Source organism: Equus quagga, chromosome 1 (genome assembly GCF_021613505.1).
Source record: "Equus quagga isolate Etosha38 chromosome 1, UCLA_HA_Equagga_1.0, whole genome shotgun sequence".
In the NCBI taxonomy this organism is placed as follows: Eukaryota; Metazoa; Chordata; class Mammalia; order Perissodactyla; family Equidae; genus Equus; species Equus quagga.
The window spans coordinates 168765488-168791023 of NC_060267.1; the positions used below are offsets into that span (position 1 = coordinate 168765488).

General features: G+C 38.4%; 1 protein-coding gene across 12 annotated transcripts in view; it reads left to right on the top strand.

Moving 5' to 3' along the window:
• Positions 1 to 25536, top strand: part of CEP63 (centrosomal protein 63) — a 46960-nt gene that overhangs the window by 840 nt on the left and 20584 nt on the right. For 4 of the 12 annotated variants that reach the window (XM_046670590.1, XM_046670584.1, XM_046670657.1 and 1 more), the window contains exons 2-7: positions 2269 to 2306; positions 7549 to 7617; positions 8558 to 8735; positions 16236 to 16331; positions 17115 to 17237; positions 20268 to 20381. In XM_046670590.1, coding sequence (XP_046526546.1) covers positions 2278 to 2306; positions 7549 to 7617; positions 8558 to 8735; positions 16236 to 16331; positions 17115 to 17237; positions 20268 to 20381 — 609 coding nt within the window. In that variant the 5' untranslated portion in view covers positions 2269 to 2277. Of the gene's footprint in view, positions 1 to 20; positions 74 to 166; positions 284 to 2268; positions 2307 to 7548; positions 7618 to 8557; positions 8736 to 16235; positions 16332 to 17114; positions 17238 to 20267; positions 20382 to 25536 lie in introns of those variants that run through there. The other 8 variants (XM_046670651.1, XM_046670634.1, XM_046670601.1 and 5 more) reach the window with 7 other exon arrangements.

Below are 25536 nucleotides of genomic sequence, written 5' to 3' on the forward strand. Positions count from 1 at the left end.
CCTCGCTGCGCACGCCCTGCGGGCCCGCGAAGGCGGCCATGGCCGTGCGGGGCGCGCTGTCCGCGCCAGCCAGGTGGTCAGCCCCTCCCCGGAGGCCGGGCGGCGGGAGGGCGGGGCGAGCTGCTCCCGGGCCCTCAGCTTCCCCGGCAGAGCCAGGCTTCCTCCCCGGGGAAGGGCACTCGGCGCAGCCCTCCGCCCGGGCTCGTTGTCCGGTTAGCTGTCTAGCGCAGTTGCGACTTAGGTCGTTGACGGCAGGTGATACCGGTTCGTGTATGGTGGGAAGGTTAGCAAATTTTAGCAAGAGAGTTGTTTTCAAAAGGCTAATGTTAGTACAGGAGATACGGAACTGTGGCAGAAATCGTGAAGGGCTGAAGTTGGGGAACCCTGAATTTATGGATTGTTCCACGCAGATCACGGCTGGGAAATAAATGATAGAGTGAGGGTTTAAAAGGGACGGTTCTTTAGGAACACTTGAATCCTCAAGATGCTTGAAGATAGTAAATCTAGGCTCATAGTGTGGTTTTTCTTATGTCCCTTAAAACATAGGAGAGTCTGCTGTCTGTGACTGGTCTCCATTTACAGTGCACTTATTTGCACGAAGTAGTTTTCGTTTTGAGCCTTATGTCCGATTCCTTAAACCAGTCTTTAAAAAAGTTATTTTGTTCCTTTAATAAAGCAGTATTGTAGGGTAGGTACCCTGTAGTTACACAGTTCCCCACATGCTTGCATTTAGTTTTATTTTATCGGTATGAAAAGGAAATCGTAATAAGGATCATCAACTACATGTTAACTTCAAATATATTTACATTTATCCTTATTGTAGCTGTGGCTTAACGATAAGGTGTATGTATTTTCTTATTCAGGATGCAGTAGCATCTTCACATTGATTTTTATCCTGAGCGTTTTGCCCTTTGTGTCATTATCAGTGATCAGGATAGTAAAAAAGACTGAAATTAAAATGGGTTAGAGATTTATAAACATTCAGACAGTCACACTGCCCTTTAAAAGGTACATAGATTCAAGTTTTAAAAATTATTTGTAACAATTGTGTATGTTAATTGTACTGATGCCATTTTCCTTCCATTGAAAGGTGATGAAAGACTTTGCTTGGTCCTTCCTGTTCTCAATTATGTAGTAGTGCTAGCCGGTGGTGACAGCATCAGTGGTCTACTCTATCAGAGCTTCTTTAAAAGTCAACTTGATTTGAAGTTCAGCTGAAGCCAACATTAACATAAGTTTCAGGAACTGAATTTTTGTTTTTTTATGTTGCATTAGGTTTTTTTTCCTCCCAGAACTAAGTTTGTTTTTTCAGTTTTACAAAACCACAGTATTGTCATTACACCTACGAAAATTTTAAAAATTCCGTAATGTCAATATTCTTTTTGGGTTCACGTTTCCCCAGCTGTTCCTTAAATGTCTTTTTACGATTAGCTTGTTTGGCTCAAAATCCCATAGAGAGTCACATGTTGTATGTGGTTGATACATCTTTTAAATCTTTTAGCATAGTAGTCCGTTGCTTGTCTTTTTTCCCTGAACATTCTAGGTTTAGCTGATTGCATCCACATGGTATCCTTTAACATGTACATCTATTCCCTTTATTTCCTTTAAACCACTAGTTAGATCTAGAATTGCTCTGTCCACTATAGTAGCTGCCAGCCAGCTGTGGCTATTTGAATGAATTAAAATGAAATAAAACTGAAAATTAGTTCCCTAGTGGCATTAGCCACATTTCGAGTGTGCAATAGTCGCAGGTGCCTAGTGACTACCTCTTGAATGGTGTAGATATAAAATATTTCCATAATTGCAGAAAGTTCTTTTGAACAGCACTGATCTAGGAGCTTGATCAGATTCACCCTTGGTTTTTTTTTGGTGGCGGGGCAAGATTTCCTAGATGGTGCAGTACACGTTCTGTTGCATTAATTATCAGAGAGGCACTGACGGCCTCAGATGTCACTCTTTTTGTGACAGTAAGATCGTGTAGTGGGTTCAGGTGTTGTTAGCCCAATCCAGCCATCATGAAATTCCCGTGCGCCTTTCACTCCCTGATGGATTCTTTCTGTGGGTTTAGGTTGCCTATAACCATTATTGCATTAGGGGTTGCAAAATGGTGATTTTCTAATTCTGTCATTCCTTCAGTATTTATTAGTTGAAAGTCTTTTATGAAGATGAACTTGCCCCCACCAGCTATTTGAGTACCATCAGGTGTTTGAAATACAGTTTGGGCAGGAAAGGCAAAGAAAATACTTAATTCTTTCCCTCTATTTTCAGACTACAGTAATGAGCTGGTGGCCTAGCAACCTCGAAAGGTAACCATGAGGCTTTTGCCTTTTTAATTTTCATCATCATGAACTTACAGACTTGAATATGTTTAAACTGTTCCAACCTATTGTAGTCTTTTTTATTTTGTTTTTTTGGGTTTTTTTGATACTCAATTTGTCCTGTCTTTGGCCAGTGGCAGCCCATTTAAGTTGGCTCCTGTCCACTTTGAGATGACCGGTAATCTTTGATAATTTCCTTGTTTTCTGGTAACACCTGTTCCTGGCTCATTTGTCCGTTTCTGGCCACCAAGAAGCCCTTGTTCCTTTGAGTGGGAAATGATGTGTAGCGACTGCAGTCTGGGTGCTGCATGTGCTCTTGCTCCTTGGCCGGTCATCGGTTCTAGATAGTTTAAAAGAGAAATATGCAGACTTCATACTGCTGTTTCTGGTTTACGTTTAGTTTTATAGTTTTTTTCTTTGCATATTTGATTTTATATTTGTATCTTTTTCTCTTTTGCTGAAAATCTTAGTATCTCATGTCATTAACATAATTACTTTTTTCTTATCCTATATTATATTTAACAGTTTCAAACTAATAATAATAGTTTTATTGTTAATGATATGATTCCTGAATAGTGTTTAGGATTTCTTTGTAGTTCTTTTTTATCCTTTTATAACCTACTTGGGATATGTACGGTAAAATCATTGCATGTTAAAGGCATATGAAACAATTTGTTTTATGGTTAGGCTGCCAACTTGATATCTAGTTGATTTATTTCATTTTGTTTCCAATTTTTCAATACTGCTTTTTTTTCCATTTGGATTTGTTTTATTATATGTAAAACATTAGCATAGTTCCTGTAAAACAAGTACCTGTCAAAGCTACATCCAGACAAGTTTAGCTTTCATCCCTGTTTTCTCCACCCTATTTCCCTTTCTTATAGGTGTCATATTTACTAGTTTTGGGTTTATCCTTCCATAAAAACAAAGGCACCATATATATCTATCTATATTTTTTTTTCTCCTTTCTTAGATAAAAGGTAGTGTTTGCATACACTGTTTTGTATCTTGCTTTTTTTAACCTAATAATATATGAGCTGTAGATCCCTCCACAGAAGTATGTAGAGATGGTTGTCCCTTTTCACGGCTTCGTAGTGTTCCATTGGTGGATGAACACTCTACCAGTCCCCGGTTGATGGGCATTGGTGTTGTTTCCTACTATTGCAAATAGTGCTGCAGTGTATGTCCTGTGCATATGTGATTTTGTATTTTTACCAGTGTATCTTTGGGATAGTTTCCTGGAAGTGGCATCGTTGGATCAAAGGGTAAATGCATATGTATGTGTCAGTTGCTAGGTATTGCCAAAATCTCCTCTCGGGTAGTTGTGCCATTTTGCATTCATACCTACCGTGTATGTGAGTGCCTGTTTTCCCAAAGCCTTGTCATCAGAGTATGCTGTCAAACTTTTAACTTTTGGTTAATCTAATACAGAAGAAAGGGTGACTCCGTGTAATTTGTATTTCTCTTATTGTGAGCAAGGTTGAGCATCTTTTCCTATGTTTAAGGTCGTTTGCATTTCTTTTTCTGTGAACTACTTGTTTGTGTTTTCTGCCCATTTTTCTACAGATTTCTTTTTTCCCCTCAATTTTTAGAATATCTTTATGTATTTGGATAATTAACCTTTTGTAATAAAACTTTCAAATACTGTTGTCGTTTGTCTTTGAACTTTGCTTATGGCATTTTTCCCAAGTAAAAGTGTGTTTTTATCAACTCAGATTTCTCAGTCTTTCCCCTTATTATTTCTGGATTTTTGAGTCATAGTTTGGACAATGTTTTTAAACTTCATTTTTCTTTTGGAAAATTTCTTTGATTCTTTATCTGCTGATTTGTTTTCCTTTTAGTTTAAGTAGGAACCTTTCTGGGCAATGGTAAATTACATTGACTGTTTGTTGGAGCAGCCACAGTTTATCAGCCGTAGTGTAGCTGACACAGCCATGGGTCTCTGTAGTCACAGCAGCACCATGGCAGGTGGGGCAGAGCGCTCTTATCCTCCTTTACATGAGACGTGATGGGTAGGCGTAGCCCTTCCATTAGTACACACAGATTCATAATTCTGTGTGGAGTTGTTTTTTTCCTGTGTCCCATTTGTGAGTAATTTGATCATGGGCTTATACTCTGGATGTTTTTCCTGATCTATAAAATGTAGAGGTTAAATTGGAGGTTTTCAGGTCTTTTCTAGCTGTTAAATTCCAGTATGTTAATGAATTTAAAAGATTTGCCCATTATCAGATATCCTATTTGGGTTTGTTTTTCCCTAAGATTTAAAGTGTGTTTTCCCTGCTTCCCAGACTTGGTGAGGAAGCCTGTGTTTCCTTTAACCATCCTCTTCCAGATTTCACTGATGTAAAATAGCCTTCATTCCAAAGGAGAGTTAAAATTAATAACTTCCGTTTGTTGATGTCTTGGTCCAGCTACAGAAGTGACGAAGATGGTTCTTTAACAACTGTAGGGCGGCATAGTTTCCATTTAACCGTACTAGCATTGTATGTTAGTGGCAAGGAGTAGCAGATCATCAAACAGTAATTACTTAAATTTGTATTTAGTATTGTGAACAAATATCTAACTTTATATAATTTTCACATGGCACAGGCAAAGAAGAAACCAAAGGGATATAGTGCATAACGCTGAGTGAGGATCAGGTTGGTTAGGAAAGGGATCAGTGATGTAGCTGTGAGGAGAGAAATCCACGGCAAATCCAAGTCCTTGCTTACCTGGTCCCAAAGAAGGAGAACTGATGGTGTCAGGCAGCTGCTCCAGCAGATGGTGAAAGTATTATTAAAGAAACACAGTACACATTAGGAAGATTATTTTCCATGGAGAATGTTGCTGGCCCCCCCCCCCCCCCCCTTTAAAACAGAGATCTCTTTGTCTTAGATCATTATTTTGGTTTCTGAAATGGCATTTTTCCCCTATGTGGACTATTTTCATTATTGTGCTCCTGCCACCTGGTGGCCATGGAGGTGATGTCATACGTTAGTTTGTGTTTTTTTCCTGTATCCAGACTTTGGTTTGGTTTGATTTTGTTTATTGCCAAGAAGACACTATTAAACTGAAAGAAGATATGAAGGTATTTTAAGATCTGGAATACTGTAAAATATATAAAGATTGAACACTGGCTGTCACACTGCCTAGGTTTGAATCCTAGGACTATAATTTGTAGTTTACTAGTTAGGTTATTGAACTGTCCAAGCCTCAGTTTCCTCAAAGTAATAGTATCTAAGTATTGTGAGGAATGAATTATACAGTATATACAAGGCAGAACAGTTGAGCATTCAACGATTTCTAGCTTCTATTATAAGTATTGCTAATCATTAAATCATGTCATCCAGAAAATATATTAATGTATTATATATTACTAAATATATTAATGTTTAAGAATAATATGACCTAAAGAAGTATAATTGTCTTAATGGTAATTTTGAGTAACTGTATCAGCACTGTCCTTAGGAATAGCACTTTCCTACATATTTAATAAATATCCATATGTAGTTGTCAGGAACATGGACATTTAATTGACTATTAGAATCCTATGAAAAGGCTGGAAGAAACCTTGGTGATTATAGTTCATACCACTCATTTTACAGATGCCAAAACTGAAGGCCAAGGGCACAAAGCTCGTTGGCTGCAGAGCAGGACTATATCCTGGGTCCCCATCTACATAGTACCCTGTGAACTAAGGACTGCCTTTCATTTCCCTAGAGCGGACCAAACGCGGGATCTGGGTTGCCTTGTGACTGACTGTGTTGTGATTTGAAAGAAAGTAGAGTAGAACATGAAAACTGTTTTCTTAAGGTTTTGATTTTTCTAATGTTGGTATAATGTGAAGGATAAATGAACTAGAAGAAAAACCTCTCTGCCATTCTTGTGCGTGAATCGTTAGTTTACTCCTCCTGTTAGTAACTGTAGAAGTCGATGTGGATAACGTGTAGTGGTTGTTTTTTCCAGGCTTTTCATCCTCCTCTGTGCCTTCAGGACACCCTGTGCATGTCTCTGACACTGTATTTATTACATTGGGGGAACCTTTTTGGTTAATTTTTTCTTTCCCTATTAATTCCTTGAAAAGAGCCATATCTTTTATCACTATATGTCTCGTGGTTAGTACAACACTGAAATCTTTGTTGAACAAAGGAATCCCCTTCTCAGAGCAATATAATTTTTAGATGAGGCTTTAGGACGAAAGAGCAGAACCTTCACACTGGTCTTTGGGAACTACCTAAAGACTGGGTCAGGGTTGAGCCTTTGAAGGATTAAGGAAGTGAGAAGTGGTTTGACATTGATTAGTTGATTAACACGTTGAAGATTTGTGGTAAGAGGTGAGAAACCTACGGCAGGCACACTTACTGGTACTTCCAGATTTGGAGGTGATCTTTCCTCTCTGCCTCTCACCTTCGTTTCTTTGTGGTGGTCTTTCCTGTTCTCCGGCAAACTGTTCTGTCTCCCTTTCCTTCTTTCTCTTGCTAGACTCTTCTCTGTAGTTCTCCGTCTATGTCCAGTTTGCACAGGAGGATAGGTCAAAGGGAGGGGAATTGGGATAAGTTCAGCCAAAAGCATCCAGCACCTGCCATGCTGAAATGCTGCACTGAGCTCTGGAGCTGCGGGCATGAATGACATTGGTTTTCTGCCCTTGAGGGATGAATAGTAAGGGGAAAAGGTGTGCAAAAAACTCATTTCCAGTGTGGTATAACTCCTGTGAAAGAAGCTGGTAAGGACCAGGAGTGATGAAGTGCTGAGGAGGGAGGGCCCACATAGCTGCCTTCCAAGGCCTGGAGGGTGCTCTGGGGCGGAGAGGGTGCTCCAGTGTGGGGGGTGGTGCTCCAGGAAGCTTCACGTGCCAGTCATCTCCAGAGTGAGTAGGATCTCCAGTCATGGACCAAGGAGTTCAAGGGGGTTTGTGTCAGTGTCCCTCAGCTTCTAGCGCCCCACCTCCGGCCCGGCCCCCCTTACATTAGGAAGTAGGAATACAACAATGAGGTGTGTGATATCAGTTATTTGGGGAGAGTGTCAACAGCCATTCAGATCCTTCTGAGTGATTTTCTTGCAGTCTGACATGTATTTGCTTGTAATACTTCTTGAAGTGATAGTCCTTTCCTGCTCCTACAGTCATCCTAAGAAGTGCCGCGCTTTCTCAGTGTCATCTGTGTGCTTCTCATTCACATTCTTAGATTTGTAAGTTGGAATATTAGAACTTAAAAAATGCTTTTCCTCCTGACTGATTTTTTTGCTTTCCCAGTTGCCGAAACCAAGGAGATTTGGCGATGGAGGCTTTGTTGGAAGGAATACAGAATCGGGGACGTGATGGGTAAGTTTGCTTGTGACCTTAAGCTTCTCACTGAGTTTTCAAAAGCATATCTGAGTTATGCCTCTGACCATTTTGTGCTTTGGGTACAGAAGAAAAAGTTGAGCAAAGCTAGGCTGATCCATGTCATGTTTGGGGACAGCACCTCTCTTGGGGGTATTTGCCTCATCTGAGCAGTGTGAGCACTGGCCTTCATCCCACTTTAAATTGTCTACTCTTAAAAAGCAAAGGTAGAAGTGCAGAGGCTTTGTGACATGAAGAACAAGTGCTTTTTTGAGAAAGGCTTTAAGCCTTAGTAGTTATAGCTCTCTGTGCCCGTTCCTGGACACCTCTTTGAATCCAGTACGTCTCTGTCCACTTCTCTTTCCGCCTCTGCAATACCTGGCATCTTCTGAAACTTGGAAGGACATCAGTAAGTTTATATAATAAGGTTGGTGCAGTAAGTGTCTCATAAGAAGGTGGGAAGCAATAGTTGAAATAAATCTAGCTCAAGGATGAATTTCTTGTAACAGCTCTTAAAATTGTATCATTTTCCTGATAGCCTACTTGCTTCCAAGGCTTTTTCTGTGGCTAGCTGAGAAGTGACTTAGCCTGCCTGGGTTCTTCCTGAAAGCTTCCGTGGAATATTACAGAAGAGCTGGGTGTCAGTTGTGGACGTGTCACTCACAAGCCAGGCTTACAACATCAGCCTTGTGTTTGACCAAATGACTTAAGCTTGAGGTTGGTTATTAGGGGAAGACAAAATGTTCTGTGGAATAAGTAATCATCTTAGTAGGAACCTTAATGGGAAAAGCTGAGAAATCCTGTTCTTTGCTTCTGGTAATTTGTTTATTGACACTGTCCCACCTCAGGTAACTTTACATATGCTATATTTAACATGTGAAGGATGAAAAGCTGCTTGGACACATGTTCTGTGTTCTTAAGGGTCTGTTCTTATTTATAGGAGTTTTTTGACATCCTGTGAAGCAGAACTACAGGAGCTCATGAAACAGATTGACATAATGGTGGCTCATAAAAAGTCTGAGTGGGAGGGGCAGACACATGCTCTGGAAACTTGCTTGGACGTCCGTGAGCGGGAGCTGAAGAGTCTGAGGGGTCAGTTGGAAATGAAACACAAAGAGGTAAAGCAGCTGACTTGCTCCTGTTTTTGATATTTTGTTCTTGCCTTTTATATTAAATGTTTCTTAAATACTTGTTGAAGAAAGCATTTGTGTGTCAAATAAGTTTCTATATTGTCTTTTAATTCTGATAGTTTCTTTTAGGAGAAAAATTTGTCATGAAAATGCTAAGAATATTTATTTCAAGGATCATGTTACCTTGGTCACATGTGATACACACGTAACTTCTTTAAGAAAATGTAAAGGGTGTCATATGATCTTTGTATAGCTTTCATTCTGTTACATGTCCGTATTAACATTCATTGAGTTTAGTGAACCTTTTTTTTGGCCTCATTGTATGGCTAGTGTAAAAAAGTTAAGCCTGAAATTCAATAATTTGCCTCTTTTGGTTGGAGTTAAAACAAAATTCAGTAAACCCTTTTAAAAATATTTGTATTTTCCCTTGTTGAAAATTAGGAGAAAAGGAAAAGAAGAGGAAAATAAAAATTACTTGTAATCCCATCACCTATAATTACTGGTGATTTGGGGGAAAAGTTTGATAATATTTGCTGATTGTTTTCTTGTAATTTCGCTGGTACAGTAAGAAGGGGTACACTGACTATTGGAAGGGGAGCAGAAAGCGTTGATAAGTGCAAGAATTGCCTCTTAATTTCTGGCGTGAATGTCAATCTCAGAAGGATTGGAAGAGTTACAGACACACTGGTCCCAAGCCCCACTGTGAGGGACTTGCCTGCCGGGAGGATCACCGCTCACAAGTGCTGTTACTCAGCGTGCTCAGGAACACGTCCCTGAGGGTTGCGCACTGGGACTGATTCTGCTGATGGCCTTATCAGGAGGTCGTCTCTTGATATTTTAGAAATGTTTCATTTAACAAGGGAAGAGTTAGGCTTGATAAAAGTGTTTTTATGCTTGTCAAGACAATCTTTCAGTGGTTGGCCATCTGCACTTTGGGTCAGAGCAGCGCATGGTAATACTGGCCGTGTCAAATTCAGTTTTCTGTGAATGCCATTTGCTAAACTGGAATTTATTTTAACATTTGGGTAGACCTTTGAAAATGTATTTTAAAATTACACTTCATGCAAAGATGTAGAAGGTGGTGAAAAAGTACGTGGACTGATAATCATATTTGATTTTTTCAAGTGTAATGTAGGGAGGGTCAGTGCTCATTGTTTGGTAAGCTACCTAACCCTCTCTTTATTTCTCCTAGGGCAGAACAAAAGTAGTTGTGTTTGGTAAGCTAAAGTGATAGTGGTTTCCTAGTTAAGGAAAACACCATACACATAGATATCTAAGTTGTTTATTTTGTTAGAAGCTCATTAAAAAAATTCCTGTGTGTGTGATTATGAGAACATTTAGTCACTCCAAGGCTGTTTGAACTTATTCCTGTAGCTTAATTTTGACGTCAGGGGCATTATTGCCACTGCTTAATACTTTCAAGAGAAATTAAAGGGATCGAATGGATAGGTTCTATGGTAAGGATTTGAAGATTACAAGTTTGGCCTAGGGACATAAAAGAAATTTAGAGTTGTGGCTGTCTGGTCAGTTTGCTGCTTCATTGATTGGGCTGCTGAAAGTTGATTAAGTTTCTAGAAGTGAAGTGAAGTGCTTTTACCAAACACTAGTAATGGGGATTTATTCCATAAAGTTTGTCTGTGAAACTGTGTTGGTAATAATGTGTTTGTAATCTACTTTGAATGGTATATGATATAAGAACTAGAAAATAGGGCTTTAAGTTTTTGTCGTTCTTATTTGTTTGAAAGTTACAGACCTAAAAGCAGCTAGTCCTATGGTACAAACCAGTGGTACTCAGATTACAGGTCCACAGTGTGATAAAAAGCTTGCATCAGAGCATCTTTCTCTTCATAGGAAGTTTTGCTATATAAAAATGTCAATTACACTAAACAGTGTGTTTCGTGACACACTTGATTTACATTCTGCCTCAAGTTCCTTATCTCCTGCTGGATTGCTGTTGTGACCACTTCCACCCCTCTGCGGATCATACTTGGAGGAGTACTGGTATAAATGACTCGTTTTGAAGTGAATGCTTTAGGTGTTTGCTGATTACACTGTTGGGAATGCGTTAGTTTTGATGGACGTTTCTGCTGCTGTTACCTTCTAATGCCCTACAGAGCTGGTAGACCTAAAGATATGTAAGGAGTCTGGAGTCCTGGCCCTGCCTCTTTTCAGCTGAATGGCCTTGAACAAATAATCTCACCTCTGAGCCTGTTTCATCATGTGTAAAATTAGGATATAATTCCTATGTCCCAGTGTTGTAAAGATTGAGTTACTGTTTGAGAAACCACTTTGAAGGCTCCAGATTGTACTGAAACTGATGAGTTATTTCTGCTGTTTTTCTGTGACGCATACTGACAGTTTCAAATCTCAGCTCCCATTTCTCTACCTAGTGCCACTCCCTCACTCTGAGCATTTAATCTGTTTTTCTCCTCTTCTTCTTTAAGAAACTTGAGTATTATTGAGTGCCCATTATGAACCAGACACTGGTACATAAATAAAATTAAGCAGTCTTTTCTTCATATTTAATATTTATGCTTGCCACATAGAGTAAATAAAAAGAAAAATGGTTCTACAGGGCTCGCAGGGAAAAACAGACCTCACCCGCACCATCCTCTGCACCTGGGACTCCTGCTTCGCTGAAGCAGTCCTTTCAATGCCTTTAACTGTTTCTTTTGTCATGCCCCTCATGCTCTAATTAACATTTTATAGAATATTTCTTAATTGTCAGTTTTAGCTGTTTATCTAATGACTTGCTACTATAAAAGATAAGGGTTTGCTCCCTTACATACGATTTCCATCTCCTCGTCCTGCCAGGATTGTATACCTTAATTTTTGGTTAGATCAGCGTTCAGTATTTACGTCATTAAGATAGTAAATATTATTCACAGCTGAGTCAGATAGTATAATGATAATCAAACTTATTTCTTGTACAATTATTTGTTTTCCCAGGAATTACTAGTCTCCTTTTCATTTGCTTTTTAAAAATGTGCCACCATTGATTCTTCCCTAACTCTCTGACACGAGTGTAAATCTTCGCTCAGTGTGTTCAGATGTGTCAGGTATCCATCCACTTCCTTTTTCCCCTGTGAAGACATGTTTCCTGGAGCTCACAGTTCTCAAATGTAGATAAGGTACTCTTTGTGCTAGCTGTGGAGCTGTCCTCACCGTTATTCTGGAGGTTTCTATGCTTTTCTCCTTTTTGCTCCTTTGTAGTTCTGTCTTCTTCTTCATAAGGTTGTTTCCTCATTTTGGTAGAACATACTTTTGAGATCTTATATGTCTGAAAATATCTTTATTCTCATTTCACATCTGATTGAAAGTTTGATTGGCTGTAGAATTCTGCTTGAGAAGTAAATTTTACTCAGGATGTTTTTGGTGAAATGTGAGTCTTTCAGACTTTAACATTGGGTAATGGCAAACTAGGTAATTTGGGCCAGTCCACCCCCTGAGAACAACTAGGTAAGTTAGATTAAAAAAAAATCTGCTTGAAGTGGAATGCTAACAAGATAGTGAAGAATTACTAGGCCAGGATCTGGACCAGGCTAGAGATCTGGGGAGGTGAGCAGAGGGTTTGGGGGAAATTATTAGCTGAAACTAGAGAAGGCAGCTGAGAGGATGAGAAGCTGGATGGGGTTTTTGGTAACTTCAGGGGGCTAAGAGACTAAAGGATTTGGTGTCCAAGGTGGCTGTGAATACCTCCTCACCTTGGGTTGGGACCCTGAAAACCTGCACCTTGGGAGTAAAGATGGGCCAGATGAAGAACAGACCCTCTTGAAAGTGCCACGTAGCTGCAGACACTTAAATCTCTGAAATCAGTTTAAGATGATCCTAGAGTGCCACTGTCCCCAGGTATCTCCAAAGTGGTAGGACTTCCAGGGGCCTGGAGAAGGCAATCCAAACTTTCCCCAAAGGAAAAGCACCATTCTGGGTCTTAAATTATTTCTTCAAATAATTTTGCTAATGCAATGCTTGATACCTACACAGAAAGTAACCTCACATACACAAGGAGACAAGACAACAAAAATGAGAAAAAGCAGAAGCAGTAGAAGATAGAAACAAACCTGTGGCAAATCTAGATATTGGCATTATCATGCTCAGACTTTACAATAGCTGTGTTTACTGTGTTCAAGGAGATAAAAGATAAGATTCTCTTCAAGAAAGAGTTGGAAACTATAAAAAAAAGAAATTAGTGGAAATTTTGGTATTGAAAAATAGGTTAACTAGAATTAAGACTGTAAATATTAAGAGATAAAGAGTGAACTGGAAGATAGGACAGAAGAAAATGTTTAGACTAAAGCCCAGGCAAATGATGGAAAATATAGAAGAGAAAGTAAGAGCAGGAGGATACAATGAGGAGGTCTAACAGGAGCATTTTGGAATCCTTGAAGGAGAAAAAAGACAGAATGAGCAGAAGTAATGTTTGAAGATAAATTGGCAGAGATTTTGCCAGAAGTGAGAAAGGCATGTATTTAAGAAGTCTAAGAGTCTCAAGCAAGATAAATAAAAAGGAATATGTACCCAGGTTGAAAACTGAAGACAAAGAGGAAATCTGAAAAGCAAGAAAAGAAAAAAGAAGCAAACATTATCTACCAAGAAAAAAAGACAGATTGGCTGCAGCAGCTGACTTGTCAGCTACAACAGTGAAAGCCAGAAGACAATAGAGTGATATCTATGAACAAAGAAATGACTTTTTTTCCTGCCAAACCAGAAATCTGTACCCAGAAAAAAGGTGAAATAAAGACATTTTCAGATCAACAATAATTGAAAGAATTTGTCACCAGCAGACCTGCACCAAGGAGATACGGAAGAATGTTCTTCAGGCAGAAGGGAAGTGATCCCAGATGGAAGCTCAAGAGAGAAAGCGAGAAATGAAAGACAACAGTAAACACGTGGGCAAATCTCAATGAGCGTTGTCTGTATCTAACAACAGTAGCCTTCTCAGTTTAACGATAGTGGAATTATGGTGGCATTTAAGTCAGTTCCATTAATAAATGGAATTAAAGTATCCGTATGAACTTGGGTTGCCTGGGGGTTGGTAAAACTAATTAACATTAGATTTGTTAAGTCACAGACTCATGTTTTAATCTTGAGAGAACCATTAAAAGTATATTACTATATATATAATTATATGCATATTAATATATCAATAGAGTGTATATCTTCCAAGCTAATAGGAGAAAAGTGAAATGATAAGAGGTTATCAGTCCCAAAGAAGGCAAAAGAGGAGAGAAAAAGGAATATTGAACTTATTAAGTACAAGTAGCACTTAATAAGGTGACACATTTAAATCCAGATGGATCTATTAAGTGTAAATGCACTAAATGGCCTAATTAAAAGATAAAAATTGTCCAAATGGGTAAAAATTGTTAAACTCAATTATTTGGTGTTTATAAAGATATAGCAAAGTTGAAAGTAAAATGTAAAATAAAAATATATACCATACAAACGCTTTGAATAGAAAGATGGTGTAGCTGTATTCATATTAGAGAAAGTGTACTTGAAGCAGAAGCAATGAACATTACTAAAGGTGAAGAGAAACATTTGAGTGATAAAATAGGAAATTTGAGGATATGTAGTAGCAGTCATTCTCTGTGGCCCGTACCATGTCCTCTTTGCCCCCTCATTTAACCTTGGTTATTACCTGCAGCTCCCTGTGCACTGCCAGCATCCTGCTACTCTAGGCTTCTCTCTCTGGAGCCTTAGAAAGCTGCTCTGGTAAAACGTGGAAGTGAGGGGCAGTTAACACTTCCCAGGGCAAGCCTGAGCAGTGGAGGGACTGGAATCGGTGGATCAGTTCTCCAACTTCCCTTCCCTTAGGGGACAACTCTGAAACAGTCTGTCTGGTTCCTTGGTGAGTTCCCCGTGGGAGTTAGCGTCGGCTGCTTACTGCAGAAATGGGCTCACTAACGCATCCTTTATTGGCTTTCCTCCCTTCCCTGGGTCCCTCTCCATTTCCTCACTGTGCTTCTGGGATCACCTCCAGGTACCTGTCCTGAAGTCTATGTCTCAGGCCACGCTTTTAAGGGAATTCAAACTAAGACAAAAAAATCAAAATTTTTAAGTAATACAATAGTCTTAAAAGACATTTCTGTCTCTTTTTCTCTCCCTTATCTGTATGCAAGACGTGGCAGAACTATAAGGAGAAATAGATGAAGCAGCAATTGTAGTTGGGGATTTTAACCCACTTTTCCTAGTATCTGATGGAACAGGAGACAAACATCAGGAAGGATATAAATTTGAGCATCATAATCAATAAACTTGACCTAATTTACACATACAGAACATTGCGCAGGAGAACTGCAGTGTGCACTTTCTTTTCTAGCACAAGCAGGATTCTTTCCAAAATTGACCGTATTCTAGGCCATAATGTAAATCTCGACACAATTCACAAGCTTGAAATGATAAGAGTATGTTTTATGAACATAGTGGAAACAAGTTAGAAAAAGATACCTAAAAATTAAAAATCCCATGATAGGTTTTTGTAAATGTTTTTCTCAGTTTACTTTTTAATTTTAATGGGATTTTTTTAAAATATAGAAGTTGTAAATTTTTACATAGAGCCATCATTTTAAAGTGACTTTTTCATTAATTTTAAGCTCAGAAAGTTTCCTTCTACCTAGAAGTGCAGTAAATATTCACTTAGAACTTTTTTTAAAAGTAGTTTTCTCTTTTCCATTTTATTGGCTATATTTAATCATTCTTTTAGTTTGAACTTCAGAATCATTTTTTCAAGTTAAAAAAAAATTAGACTAGAATTTTTACTTGGAATTGCATTAACTCCTTGTTCCTACAAGAAATTTATTTTTGTTTTTTTAAAATTACTCTTCTGTATGGTGATTGAAATTACTACCTCCTGTTCCTGTTCTCCCTCTCTCCTCATTCATCAATAGATGCAATTCCGACTGGTTATCGAGAGATGTAGAGAAATACTGATGGGTGGCGATGCGGCTGAGGGCTGGGCATGGACTAGCTGTGGCTGATATCAAGCCATTGAGAAATTGGTTAGGACAGCGTCCCTCCTCTGGTTGTTGATACTGGTTTCTGTGAAGTCAGGGAAATGGTAAAGCGGGTACAAGGCTCCTACCATCTGACGTTACCGTTCCACACTCTTGATTTATGGAGCTTATTCTTGAAGTCTCATAGATTTTTGTTCAATATTCTTAGTTTCCAAGGTTTTTATAACTTTATATCTCTTAATTTTCTCATGAGCTTTTTTGATAAAAAGGGTTAGGGAGAATAATTCAGACAGTGAGAGCAAGTTTTCATCTAAACCTAGAAATTTTAGAACAGTTGTTCATTTTCCGTGTTTTGGTAGTGTTATGGATTAGTAAATACTTAGATATTTGACTTCTTGGGAACTGGGGTATTACCATATACACTTGAGAACTTGTGTTTACAGATAAGTATAAGAGTTATTTCCTATTTTTGTGTTCCAGGGATACTGTTTCAATGCTAATAATAGAAATACTCCCACCTCTCTGCTTCCAGGTTGGAATGTTGCGTCAGCAGGTAGAAGAGCATGAAAAGGTCAAGCAAGAGATGGCCGTGGAGTATAAGCAGGAGTTAAAGAAACTACATGAAGAAGTGAGATTTTAATTCTGTGTTGTGTAATTCTCTCTTTTTAACCCTTGAGAATTTTGTTAATGGGCCAGTTTCTACCTATAAAGTGGGAAGTATGTATTCCGTGGGAAGTATAGGGTGGAAATCTATTTCTCTGTTCTTAAAGCCAGGCAGAGAATCTTGCCTCACGGTATGTTTGATGCTACCTAGAACAGGGATTCTCAAATACATTTCTCACTTAAGTGCCTGAAAGGAATAGAGCTATTTCTATGTAATACTGTGAAATGTTGATACCAAAAACTTACATTAAATATTATGTTTTAAGTCAGTTACTAGATTTTAAATAATGGAGGATCCAAAGGTTTCAGAAGCATTTTGGGATTAAATAAGAAAAGTAAGGAAATTCTATATGTTAACTCAATTTTATTGTTTAGATTGGGGGAAAAACTGCTTTTATTTTTATTTAATTCCAAAGTACTCCTCTCCTGCTTACTGAATATCGGTGTTCCACAGGAGAATGGCTCAAGAACCACAGGCCTAGAGAAAAGAAAGAGTTTTTATTTGCTGCTTTTATTGTGGGGGAGAGTTGTAGGGCCCTTTTTTTCTTTGACTCAATATATTTCTTTTATAGTGTTTTTTATATGTAGTTTTGAGTTTTGTGTTTTAATTTGCAAATCTAACATGCTCTCAGTCTGTTTTCAATAGTACCATTTATCATGCTCTTGCTTTCATCATACCAATTTGTTCCACCACATAATACCAATACAAATTCTTAAATTTTAAGTCTAGAAATAACTGTGTCTACAGTTAGGCAGACTGAAGAGAAGCTATGAAAAGCTACAGAAAAAACATATAAGGGACTTCAGAGGAAACACCAAAAATTACAGGGAAGATCCGTCTGAAATTGAGAGGTTAACTGGAAAAATAGAGGTATGTTCATAGTAATAACTTGTTCATAGTGATTGTCAGCCTTTGTGTAGGAAAATGCTGTTTCGGTAGTGCTCTTTCCTGAAACCAATTTTCTGCCATCTCCAGGACTGCTGCTGAGCTATTTCAAAGGTGGGCAGATGATCCAAGTACATCCTGTCATCATCTGGCTCCCTGTGGTTGACGGGGCTACTAGCATCAGTAGTTCTTAACAGGGCAGCACCACCCTTACAGGGCATTTGGAGTGTATGGAGACGTGGTTTCGTTGTCAAAATGACTGGGAGCAAAACTGGTGTTTAGGGGCCAGAGACCAGGGCTACTAAACGTGCCTGGGACTGTTCTACACAGGAAGGGTCATTGTACCCAAAATGCCAATATTGAGAAACATTGATCACCAGTTACTAGCAGTCCTCCACGGGCAGTGTCCTTGTCTTATTTATCACCTGCTGGAGAAGGGGCTTAGTTAGTAAATGTTGAAAGTACATGGCTTTTTTTCTACAGAGTACTCTGCATGATCAGATTGTTTATCCTTAGTTTCCATCTAGATATAGTAAGCCATTTACCTGCCTCTTTGCTGACTTCATTTTTATTAAGACGGAGTAACTCTGCGATTGTTGTATATATTGATTCCTTGCAGGACTTAAGGGAGGTGGTGAGTCAACACTGCTAAGAGTAGATGAAAGAGCAGCACAAGGCTATCCGTCTTTTCCCCTTGAATCCACCGCCCCCCTCCTCTGTCTGTACCACTGGTTCTCTGGTATACCTGAGAATCACCCAGGGTCCTCTTTGGGCTCTCTGAGATTCTGATCCAGTGGTATGGCATGGGACCTAGGAATCTGCCTTTTATCCAGCCCCCCTAGCTGCTTCTAATTTGAGAAACATTCACATCTTTGTATGATTACTTACAACTTTTCTACTCAGAGTGACCTGTCACCCTCAAATGCCAATATATTATTACTATCTAGAACTGTAATTTCTGTGTTTAATATTCTTTTACATCTCAATATTTTCATACATTTGAAGAGCTTACAATTAGGACTGCCTTCCTGCTAGAGGAAGTGTCCATGCTCTCCCCCATCCCGTTTGTCTCCAGTAAGACTTTTGCCCCCTCATTCTACAGAAGCTATTTACCTGGAGGTCACCAGTGTCTTTGACATTACTAAAGCCTGTGGCCAGCCCTTATCTTCCTTATCCTATCTGCAGCGTGGGACCCAGCTGGTCCCTCCATCCTCCTTAAAACACTTTCTTGACTTGGCTTGGAGAACAAACACACTTTCCTGGTTTTTATCCTACATTGTTAGCCACTCTTTCTCCATCTCTTTTGTTCCCCAACCTTTTAACATTGGAATGCCCTAGGGTCGTGTCGTTGGACCTCTTCTTTTTTCTCCCTATGCTCACTCCCTTCATGATATCATTAAATCTCATAGCTTTAATCACTGTGTATATGTTGATAATTCACAGATTTATGTATCAAGTCTTGACCGCTCCTCTTTATTACAGAACAATTTCCAACTGCCTATTTCGCATTTCCACCTTGATATCTAAAGCTCTCAAACTTCACATGTCCAAAATAAAGGTCCTGATTTTATCTTCCCCCCATCTCCCCAGCACCATTCCTGTTTCAGTCAGTGGCAACTCCATTCCTTAGTTTGCTTAAGCCTAAAACCTCGGAGTCACCCTTGACTTCTCTTGTGTCAGCACCACAGCCAGAATGATTCTGTTCTAATGTAAGTCAAGTCATGTCCTCTCTTGGACACAAAACCCTTCCAGTAGCTGCTCTTAAAAGCTGAGGTTATCCTAATGACTACACAATCTCGCTCCCTGTTAACTCTCTCACCTTTCTCCTCCCACTTTTTCTTTTACTAACTCCATTCCAGCCATACCAGCTTTCTTGCTCATCCTTAAACATACCAGGATGCTTCCACTTCAAGGCCTTGTACTTGCTGTACCCTCTTCCCAGAATAGTATAACTTCATCCTCATGTCCCTGGTGTTTACTTAAATGTTCCTTAGTCTGGCCATCCCTTTTTAAAATTGCAACCCCCAAATCTGAGCACTCCCTGCTCTGTTTTCTCCAAAACAGGTATTACCATCTAATGTACTATACATGAATGTGTTGTCTATTGCCTTCTAATTGAGCGGGGCTAGGATTTTTGTTTGTTTTATTAAATATTGTATTCCCAACACCTACCACAGTACCTGGCATGTATAGTAGAGTGAATGAATGGGTGGCTATCAGAAAGCTGGTTAACAGTAATTACCCTGAGCTAGCATGAGACTTCTGGTATTGAGGGTCCTGGAGGACAGTGATAGAAAGACCAAGTTTCCTTTCCCTTTGATTTGTCCTGTTTTCATGAATATTGAGCTCATTTTCTTGATCATGTGACTTGAAGTTACTATTGATCTATCATTAATTTTGAACTGTTTGGCTTTGAGTTGCAAATATCTGTTAAAATTTAGCATAGAGCTCCCTTGTTATTCAAGTCGTTGCAGTTCTGTAAGAGAGTAAAAATTTGGATATCAAAGAATATTTTGTTATTCATCTGAATCTATTTGGTTCCTGATTTTTAGATATTGAGAAGAATTCTGTTACCAACAGACTTATCTGAAAATTTATTTGAATCTGATCAATTCCTGGGTTTGGATATCAAGAACTTGGATAGTGAGGGATATCTGTAGTGATATTTTGAAATTTTAGTTATCTTAGGATCAGTTTTCTGAAAAATTATAACAACCCTTAGGTGGCAGCAAATCTGTGAGAATCATCGTGAACCCAGTATTTAGCATCTGTGTTTCATACTCTTCACCATTAGGGTGTTAAATTTAGAGAGACAGACATCCAGAGGCACAGTGTGTGAGGAATTCAGGATTACTCTACAGTTGTGGCAGCTAAGTGAGTAATGGGGCTCCTGCTGCGGAGAAAGGTGCGTGTATACAGGGGACGTGGGGAGAAATTAAAGGAAAAGTGACTCTAGGAAGCTGAGACAGCAAGGGGGAAGCACTTAGAAGTTAAGTACCTTAATTGCCTCTTCAGGAATTCCGCCAGAAATCACTGGACTGGGAGAAGCAGCGCATGATTTATCAGCAACAGGTGTCTTCTCTGGAGGCACAAAGGAAGGCGCTGGCTGAACAGTCAGAGATAATTCAGGTAGGTCACAGACGTTTTCAAATAATGAGAGGCAGAGATTAAATGAGTAAATTTGATTAAATATGAACCAGCTTAATGCAGTGCACGTGAGCTCCCACCTGTCTTCTCAAGTCCATGTGTCCATCTGCTCCTTTGCCTGCTTTTCTCTCTGGCTTCTTTCTCCTTCCCTCATTCTCGTGTTCACCCTATGCTCACATTCACGTTCACTCTCCTCACCTTGGTCTCTCTCCACTTCTCTCTCTATCCTGTTCTCCCTCTCTATCTCCTATTTCACTTCCTTCTGTCTCTGTCCTTGGGTCTCTGGCTCCCTTGTTCTGTCTGTGTCTTGCTCCATCTCTGATAGCTAGGGGACCTTGGCTCGTCTGCCTGTTTGGGCACAAATACTGAGAGATTCACACTGTGCTGGTGTGCAGTCACTAAAAGCTGGATTTTTGTGGCAGAAACAGAACACTAGTAGAAACCTTTTTTTAATAAAGAACTAATGGCTTAAGCAAAAACAAAAAATAGACACCTAATTTAGGAATATTTGTTCTTAGAACATATTTTGCTTGTTTTTTTCAATTAAAAACCAAGAACATACAGGAAAGTGAACATAGAGGAAATGAATATTTGCGACCATCTATTATGTGCTGGTCAGTCTCGTTGCTTATTCTAGATGCATTTATCCAGAATATATAGTTATATGTTATCTGTTTAATTTCGTGGTAGTCCATCACTGTTGGTGGTGATCTTGCTTTTATAGAAGGAGGGAACAGACCGGATAAACAAAGAGAGCTGGAGGGAAGCTTGTTTTTTTTAACCATCTGCATTATTTGCTACTTTGTCTCAATAATGAGTTGGCTTTTGATCGTCCCACTGAAGTATCAGCTGGCTGATAAACTACCAAGAATGCTTCTGCTCTGAGTGCCTCCTCGCAGAATGGCAGGAGGGCCCACAGCAACCTCAAAGAAGGAATTATTTTCTAGGCTGCAGCAACCTCTGGAGCCAGAGTGGGCCAATAAGATCCTGGGTGTCTTGACCAGAGTTTTTTGACCTGAATGCTAAAGTACTATACAAACATAAGTAGCTATAAGATAGTGTTGTATTCTAATTGTAGCCTTCAGATTGGCAAAAAAGAAAATTGAGTTTTAATTTTTAATTCTCGGTTATGAATCTATGAGTATGCTTGTTATTGATTGCAGATCCTTTTTTCAAATTACTATTGTGATTATTCTGCATAATTAAAACTTCATTGTTAGTAAAAATTAAGTTATTTGCCATGGTTTAGCAAGGGCTAGAATAAGAAACCTGTAAAAGCCAACATTTGTTTTCCCTACTAAAGATATTTGAATTATTCTTCTGGTAATTTTGTTTAATATAAAACTCTGATTTTTTAACTCAAAAAATATCACTCATAACATATTTATCTTGATCCCTTAGCAAACTAAACAAAATGAAATATTTCTGTGATTCAGTATGTAGCAGTGCTGAGTGGTCATCATTTTTTTTTAAACTTTTAAATAAACTTCTGTATACCCATTACCTAGCATTAATATTTATCATCATTTTACCAATCTTTTTTTTTATTCTGGTAAAAAACATTAAAATTTACCATCTTAACCATTTTAAAGAGTATAGTACAGTAATGTTAACTATATGCATATTGTTGTGTAACAGATGTCTAGAACTTTGTCACCTTGTAAAACTAAGACTCTATACTCATTGAACAACAATTCCTTTTGCTAATCTTGTTTCATTCTTCCCTACTTTTTATTTTTGGCAGGAATATTAGAAAGCATATCATAGACATTCTTATTTCCCAAAAGATAAGGACTGTAAAAAAAACATAAATACATTAGACCAGTATTACATTAGCAGAATAAATAATAACTTCCTAATATAATTTAATATCCAGTCTGTTCAAATTTCCCCAGTTGTCTCAAATAGTCTTTTTTTTTTTTTTTTTGAGGAAGATTAACCCTGAGCTAACATCTGCTGCCTATCTTCTTCTTTTTGCTGAGGAAGACTGGCCCTGAGCTAACATCCATGCCCATCTTCCTCTAGTTTATATGTGGGACGCCTGCCACAGCATGGCTGGCTGAGTGGTGCCATGTCCGCACCTGGGATCTGAATGGGGGAACCCTGGGGCCGCTGAAGTGGAATGTGTGCACTTAACCGCTGGGCCACCGGGCTGGCCCCTGAAATAGTCTTTTTACAGTTGGATGTTCAAATTGGAATCCAGTCAAGGTTGACGTGTTGCATTGTGTTGATATGTGGGTCACCATTGAATAATAAAGGTAGAAAGTCTGAGAGATTGGATACATGGATATCAGCATTCACACTTCCTCAAAATTTTAAAAAATTCTTGATATAAGCTTTTTTCTTATGTATTTTTTAAATCTAAAAGTGAAGTTCAGGGGCTGGCCCTGTGGCCGAGTGGTTAAGTTCACGCGCTCTGCTGCAGGTGGCCCAGTGTTTCATTGGTTCGAATCCTGGGCGTGGACATGGCACTGCTCATCAAACCACGCTGAGGCAGTGTCCCACATGCCGCAACTAGAGGGACCCACAACGAAGAGTATTCAACTATGTACTGGGGGGCTTTGGGGATAAAAAGGAAAAAAATAAAATCTTTAAAAGTGAAGTTCAGAATAACTTCTCACTCTGTGAGTCCTGTATTTGCTTGAGTTCTTTTCTTTTAGTCAGCTATTAAGATTACATAATACATGTGCATTTTAGAAAAATGAGAAAATGTAGATGAAATGAGAATTAAGTAAAATTACCCATAATTCCATCCTTTAGAAATTTACCATGATTAACATTTTGGTGTAAATTTCTTCTGACTTTTTTTATGCTTATATGCAGCGTATGTTGTATTCATGTACATTTGGTAGAAAAACACAATAATATGTGTGTGTATGGGAAGGGAGGGATAGTTACAAACCTCAAATATTACCAAGAAGAGCAAAATGTTGATAATTGTTGAAGCTAAGTGATGAATATGTATAAGTTTATCGTCTTATTCTCTCTGTAAGTGTGTATATTTGAAAATTTACATAAAACAATTTTAAAAGGTAGAGTGCTTACTATGTGACAGGCACTATGCTAAGCACTTTATAATACAATATTTTATTTAATTTTCACAAGTAAAATATTTTTCTTTTTAAATATGACATGCCAACAAATGGGTAGTCATAATGATTGCATAAAAGTCCAGGCCACCATTAAATGTACCATAATTGGGGCTGGCCCTGGGGCTGAGTGGTTAAGTTCTCGTGCTCTGCTGCAGGCGGCCCAGTGTTTTGTTGGTTCGCATCCTGGGCGCGGACATGGCACTGCTCATCAAACCACCCTGAGGCAGCATCCCACATGCCACAATTAGAAGGACTCACAACGAAGAATATGCAACTATGTACTGGGGGGCTTTGGGAGAAAAAGGAAAAAACTAAAAAAAATCTTTAAGAAAAAAACATGTACCATAATTTATGTAACCAGTCGCTTATTGTAGAACATTTAGTTTTTCACTTTTTCACTTTTGTAATTAGTGCTTGAAAGAACATCCTTATGTAAACGTTTAGGAGTATATGTCCATTTATTTTCTTAGGAATTGGCCCGAGAAGTGAAATTGCTACATCAGAGTAGTTGTACATTCTTAGAGATTTTAAAGTTTATTATCAAAGTACTCTCCAAAAATAGACCGATACAGACTTTCACCAGCAATATTTAAGAAAGTCCGTTTCCTCACACCTTCCCAATTTTAGGCACTATTATTTCTTTTTATTTCCCCTACTTTTAGTCTTGTCTTTGCCTATCTGATAGGCAAGAAAAATGGTATCCAGTTATTTGTTTTAATTTGCATTTCTTTCATTATGAATGAGGTTGAGCATTTTTGCATCTGCTTATGGCCATTTCCATTCTTCTGTAAATTGTTTGTGTCCTTTGCTCATTTTTTTTTTTAGGATATTTATGTTTTACTATTTTGAAAGAGCTCTTCATACATTAAATATACTAACCCTTTGCTATTTTGTTGCATTTGTGTGTGTCTTCCCAGTTTACCTTAATTTTGCCTAGTAGTTTTCATGGAAATATAATTTTTTTAATAAACAATTATTTAGAATTGCTTAATTCTATTAATTTTTTCTGTAGAGTTTCTATCTTTGATGTCCTGCTATAAAGGCTGACCTAAGCCAAGATTTCTTCTAATGCTTTATAATTTTCTTTTTTATATATTTGGTCTGAAAATTATTTTGGTGTAAAGTGTTTGATAGGGATCTAAATTTGTTTTTTTCCAAATGATTATCTACATAATTACTGACTGTTACATTTTGAGGACTTGACAGAATGATTCTAAAATTCGTATGGAATAATAAATGAGTGGTACTAGGCAACATTTTTTAAAAGGAGAGTAAGGGGGGTATTTGTTCTATCAAATATTAAAAGGTCTTATGTTAAAAAGTACGGTTGTTAAACAACGTGGCGTGGGTAGATGCAGTGACGGAGCGATGGTTATGTCAGCAGAGGAAAAGGACAGGATGGTCACTAAAACATAGGGTCGTTTCTGTTTGAAAGGCAAGGAATTGCCTGCTACTTTCTCTCTTATCCAAATAATACAAGTGTGAAAAGGAAATTTTCAGAGAAATCTTAGAGAACATTAAGAACGTTTGATAAAAATTAAAATATTAAGCCAGCACAAAGTATAAAATATTTAGTTGATGAATGGTATGTGAGAAAAGTAGAGGTTACATTATATATGTTTTCCTTTTGAAATATTTAGATCTGCTGTAGGATATTACTCAGGTTAGTTTTAAATCCACTATTCGATTATATATATATTTATATTTATTTGTAAGTATAAATATATATCATTTTTAAAGGCACCATTTTCCTGTCACAACTTATGAAGAAAAGATGATCCTAACTCAAAAGTTAATCTGTCACCTTGGTAGAATTATCATAGAGTTAATTGAATTGGCTCAGATCTACTATTTAAAGTTTATGGTGACACAGACACAACAGAGATAAGAGGGTCTTACTGGGAGCTGTACTCTTGATGAGCTCTCCAAGCTGCTACCTCGTGGAAATGCTGCAAGGCTGTGGCCTGCACTGACACCTTTGGAGTTTATGCTCCTGGGGAGCTTGGTAAAGACTGAAGCCTGCAGTGGCCATGGCTTCACACTGG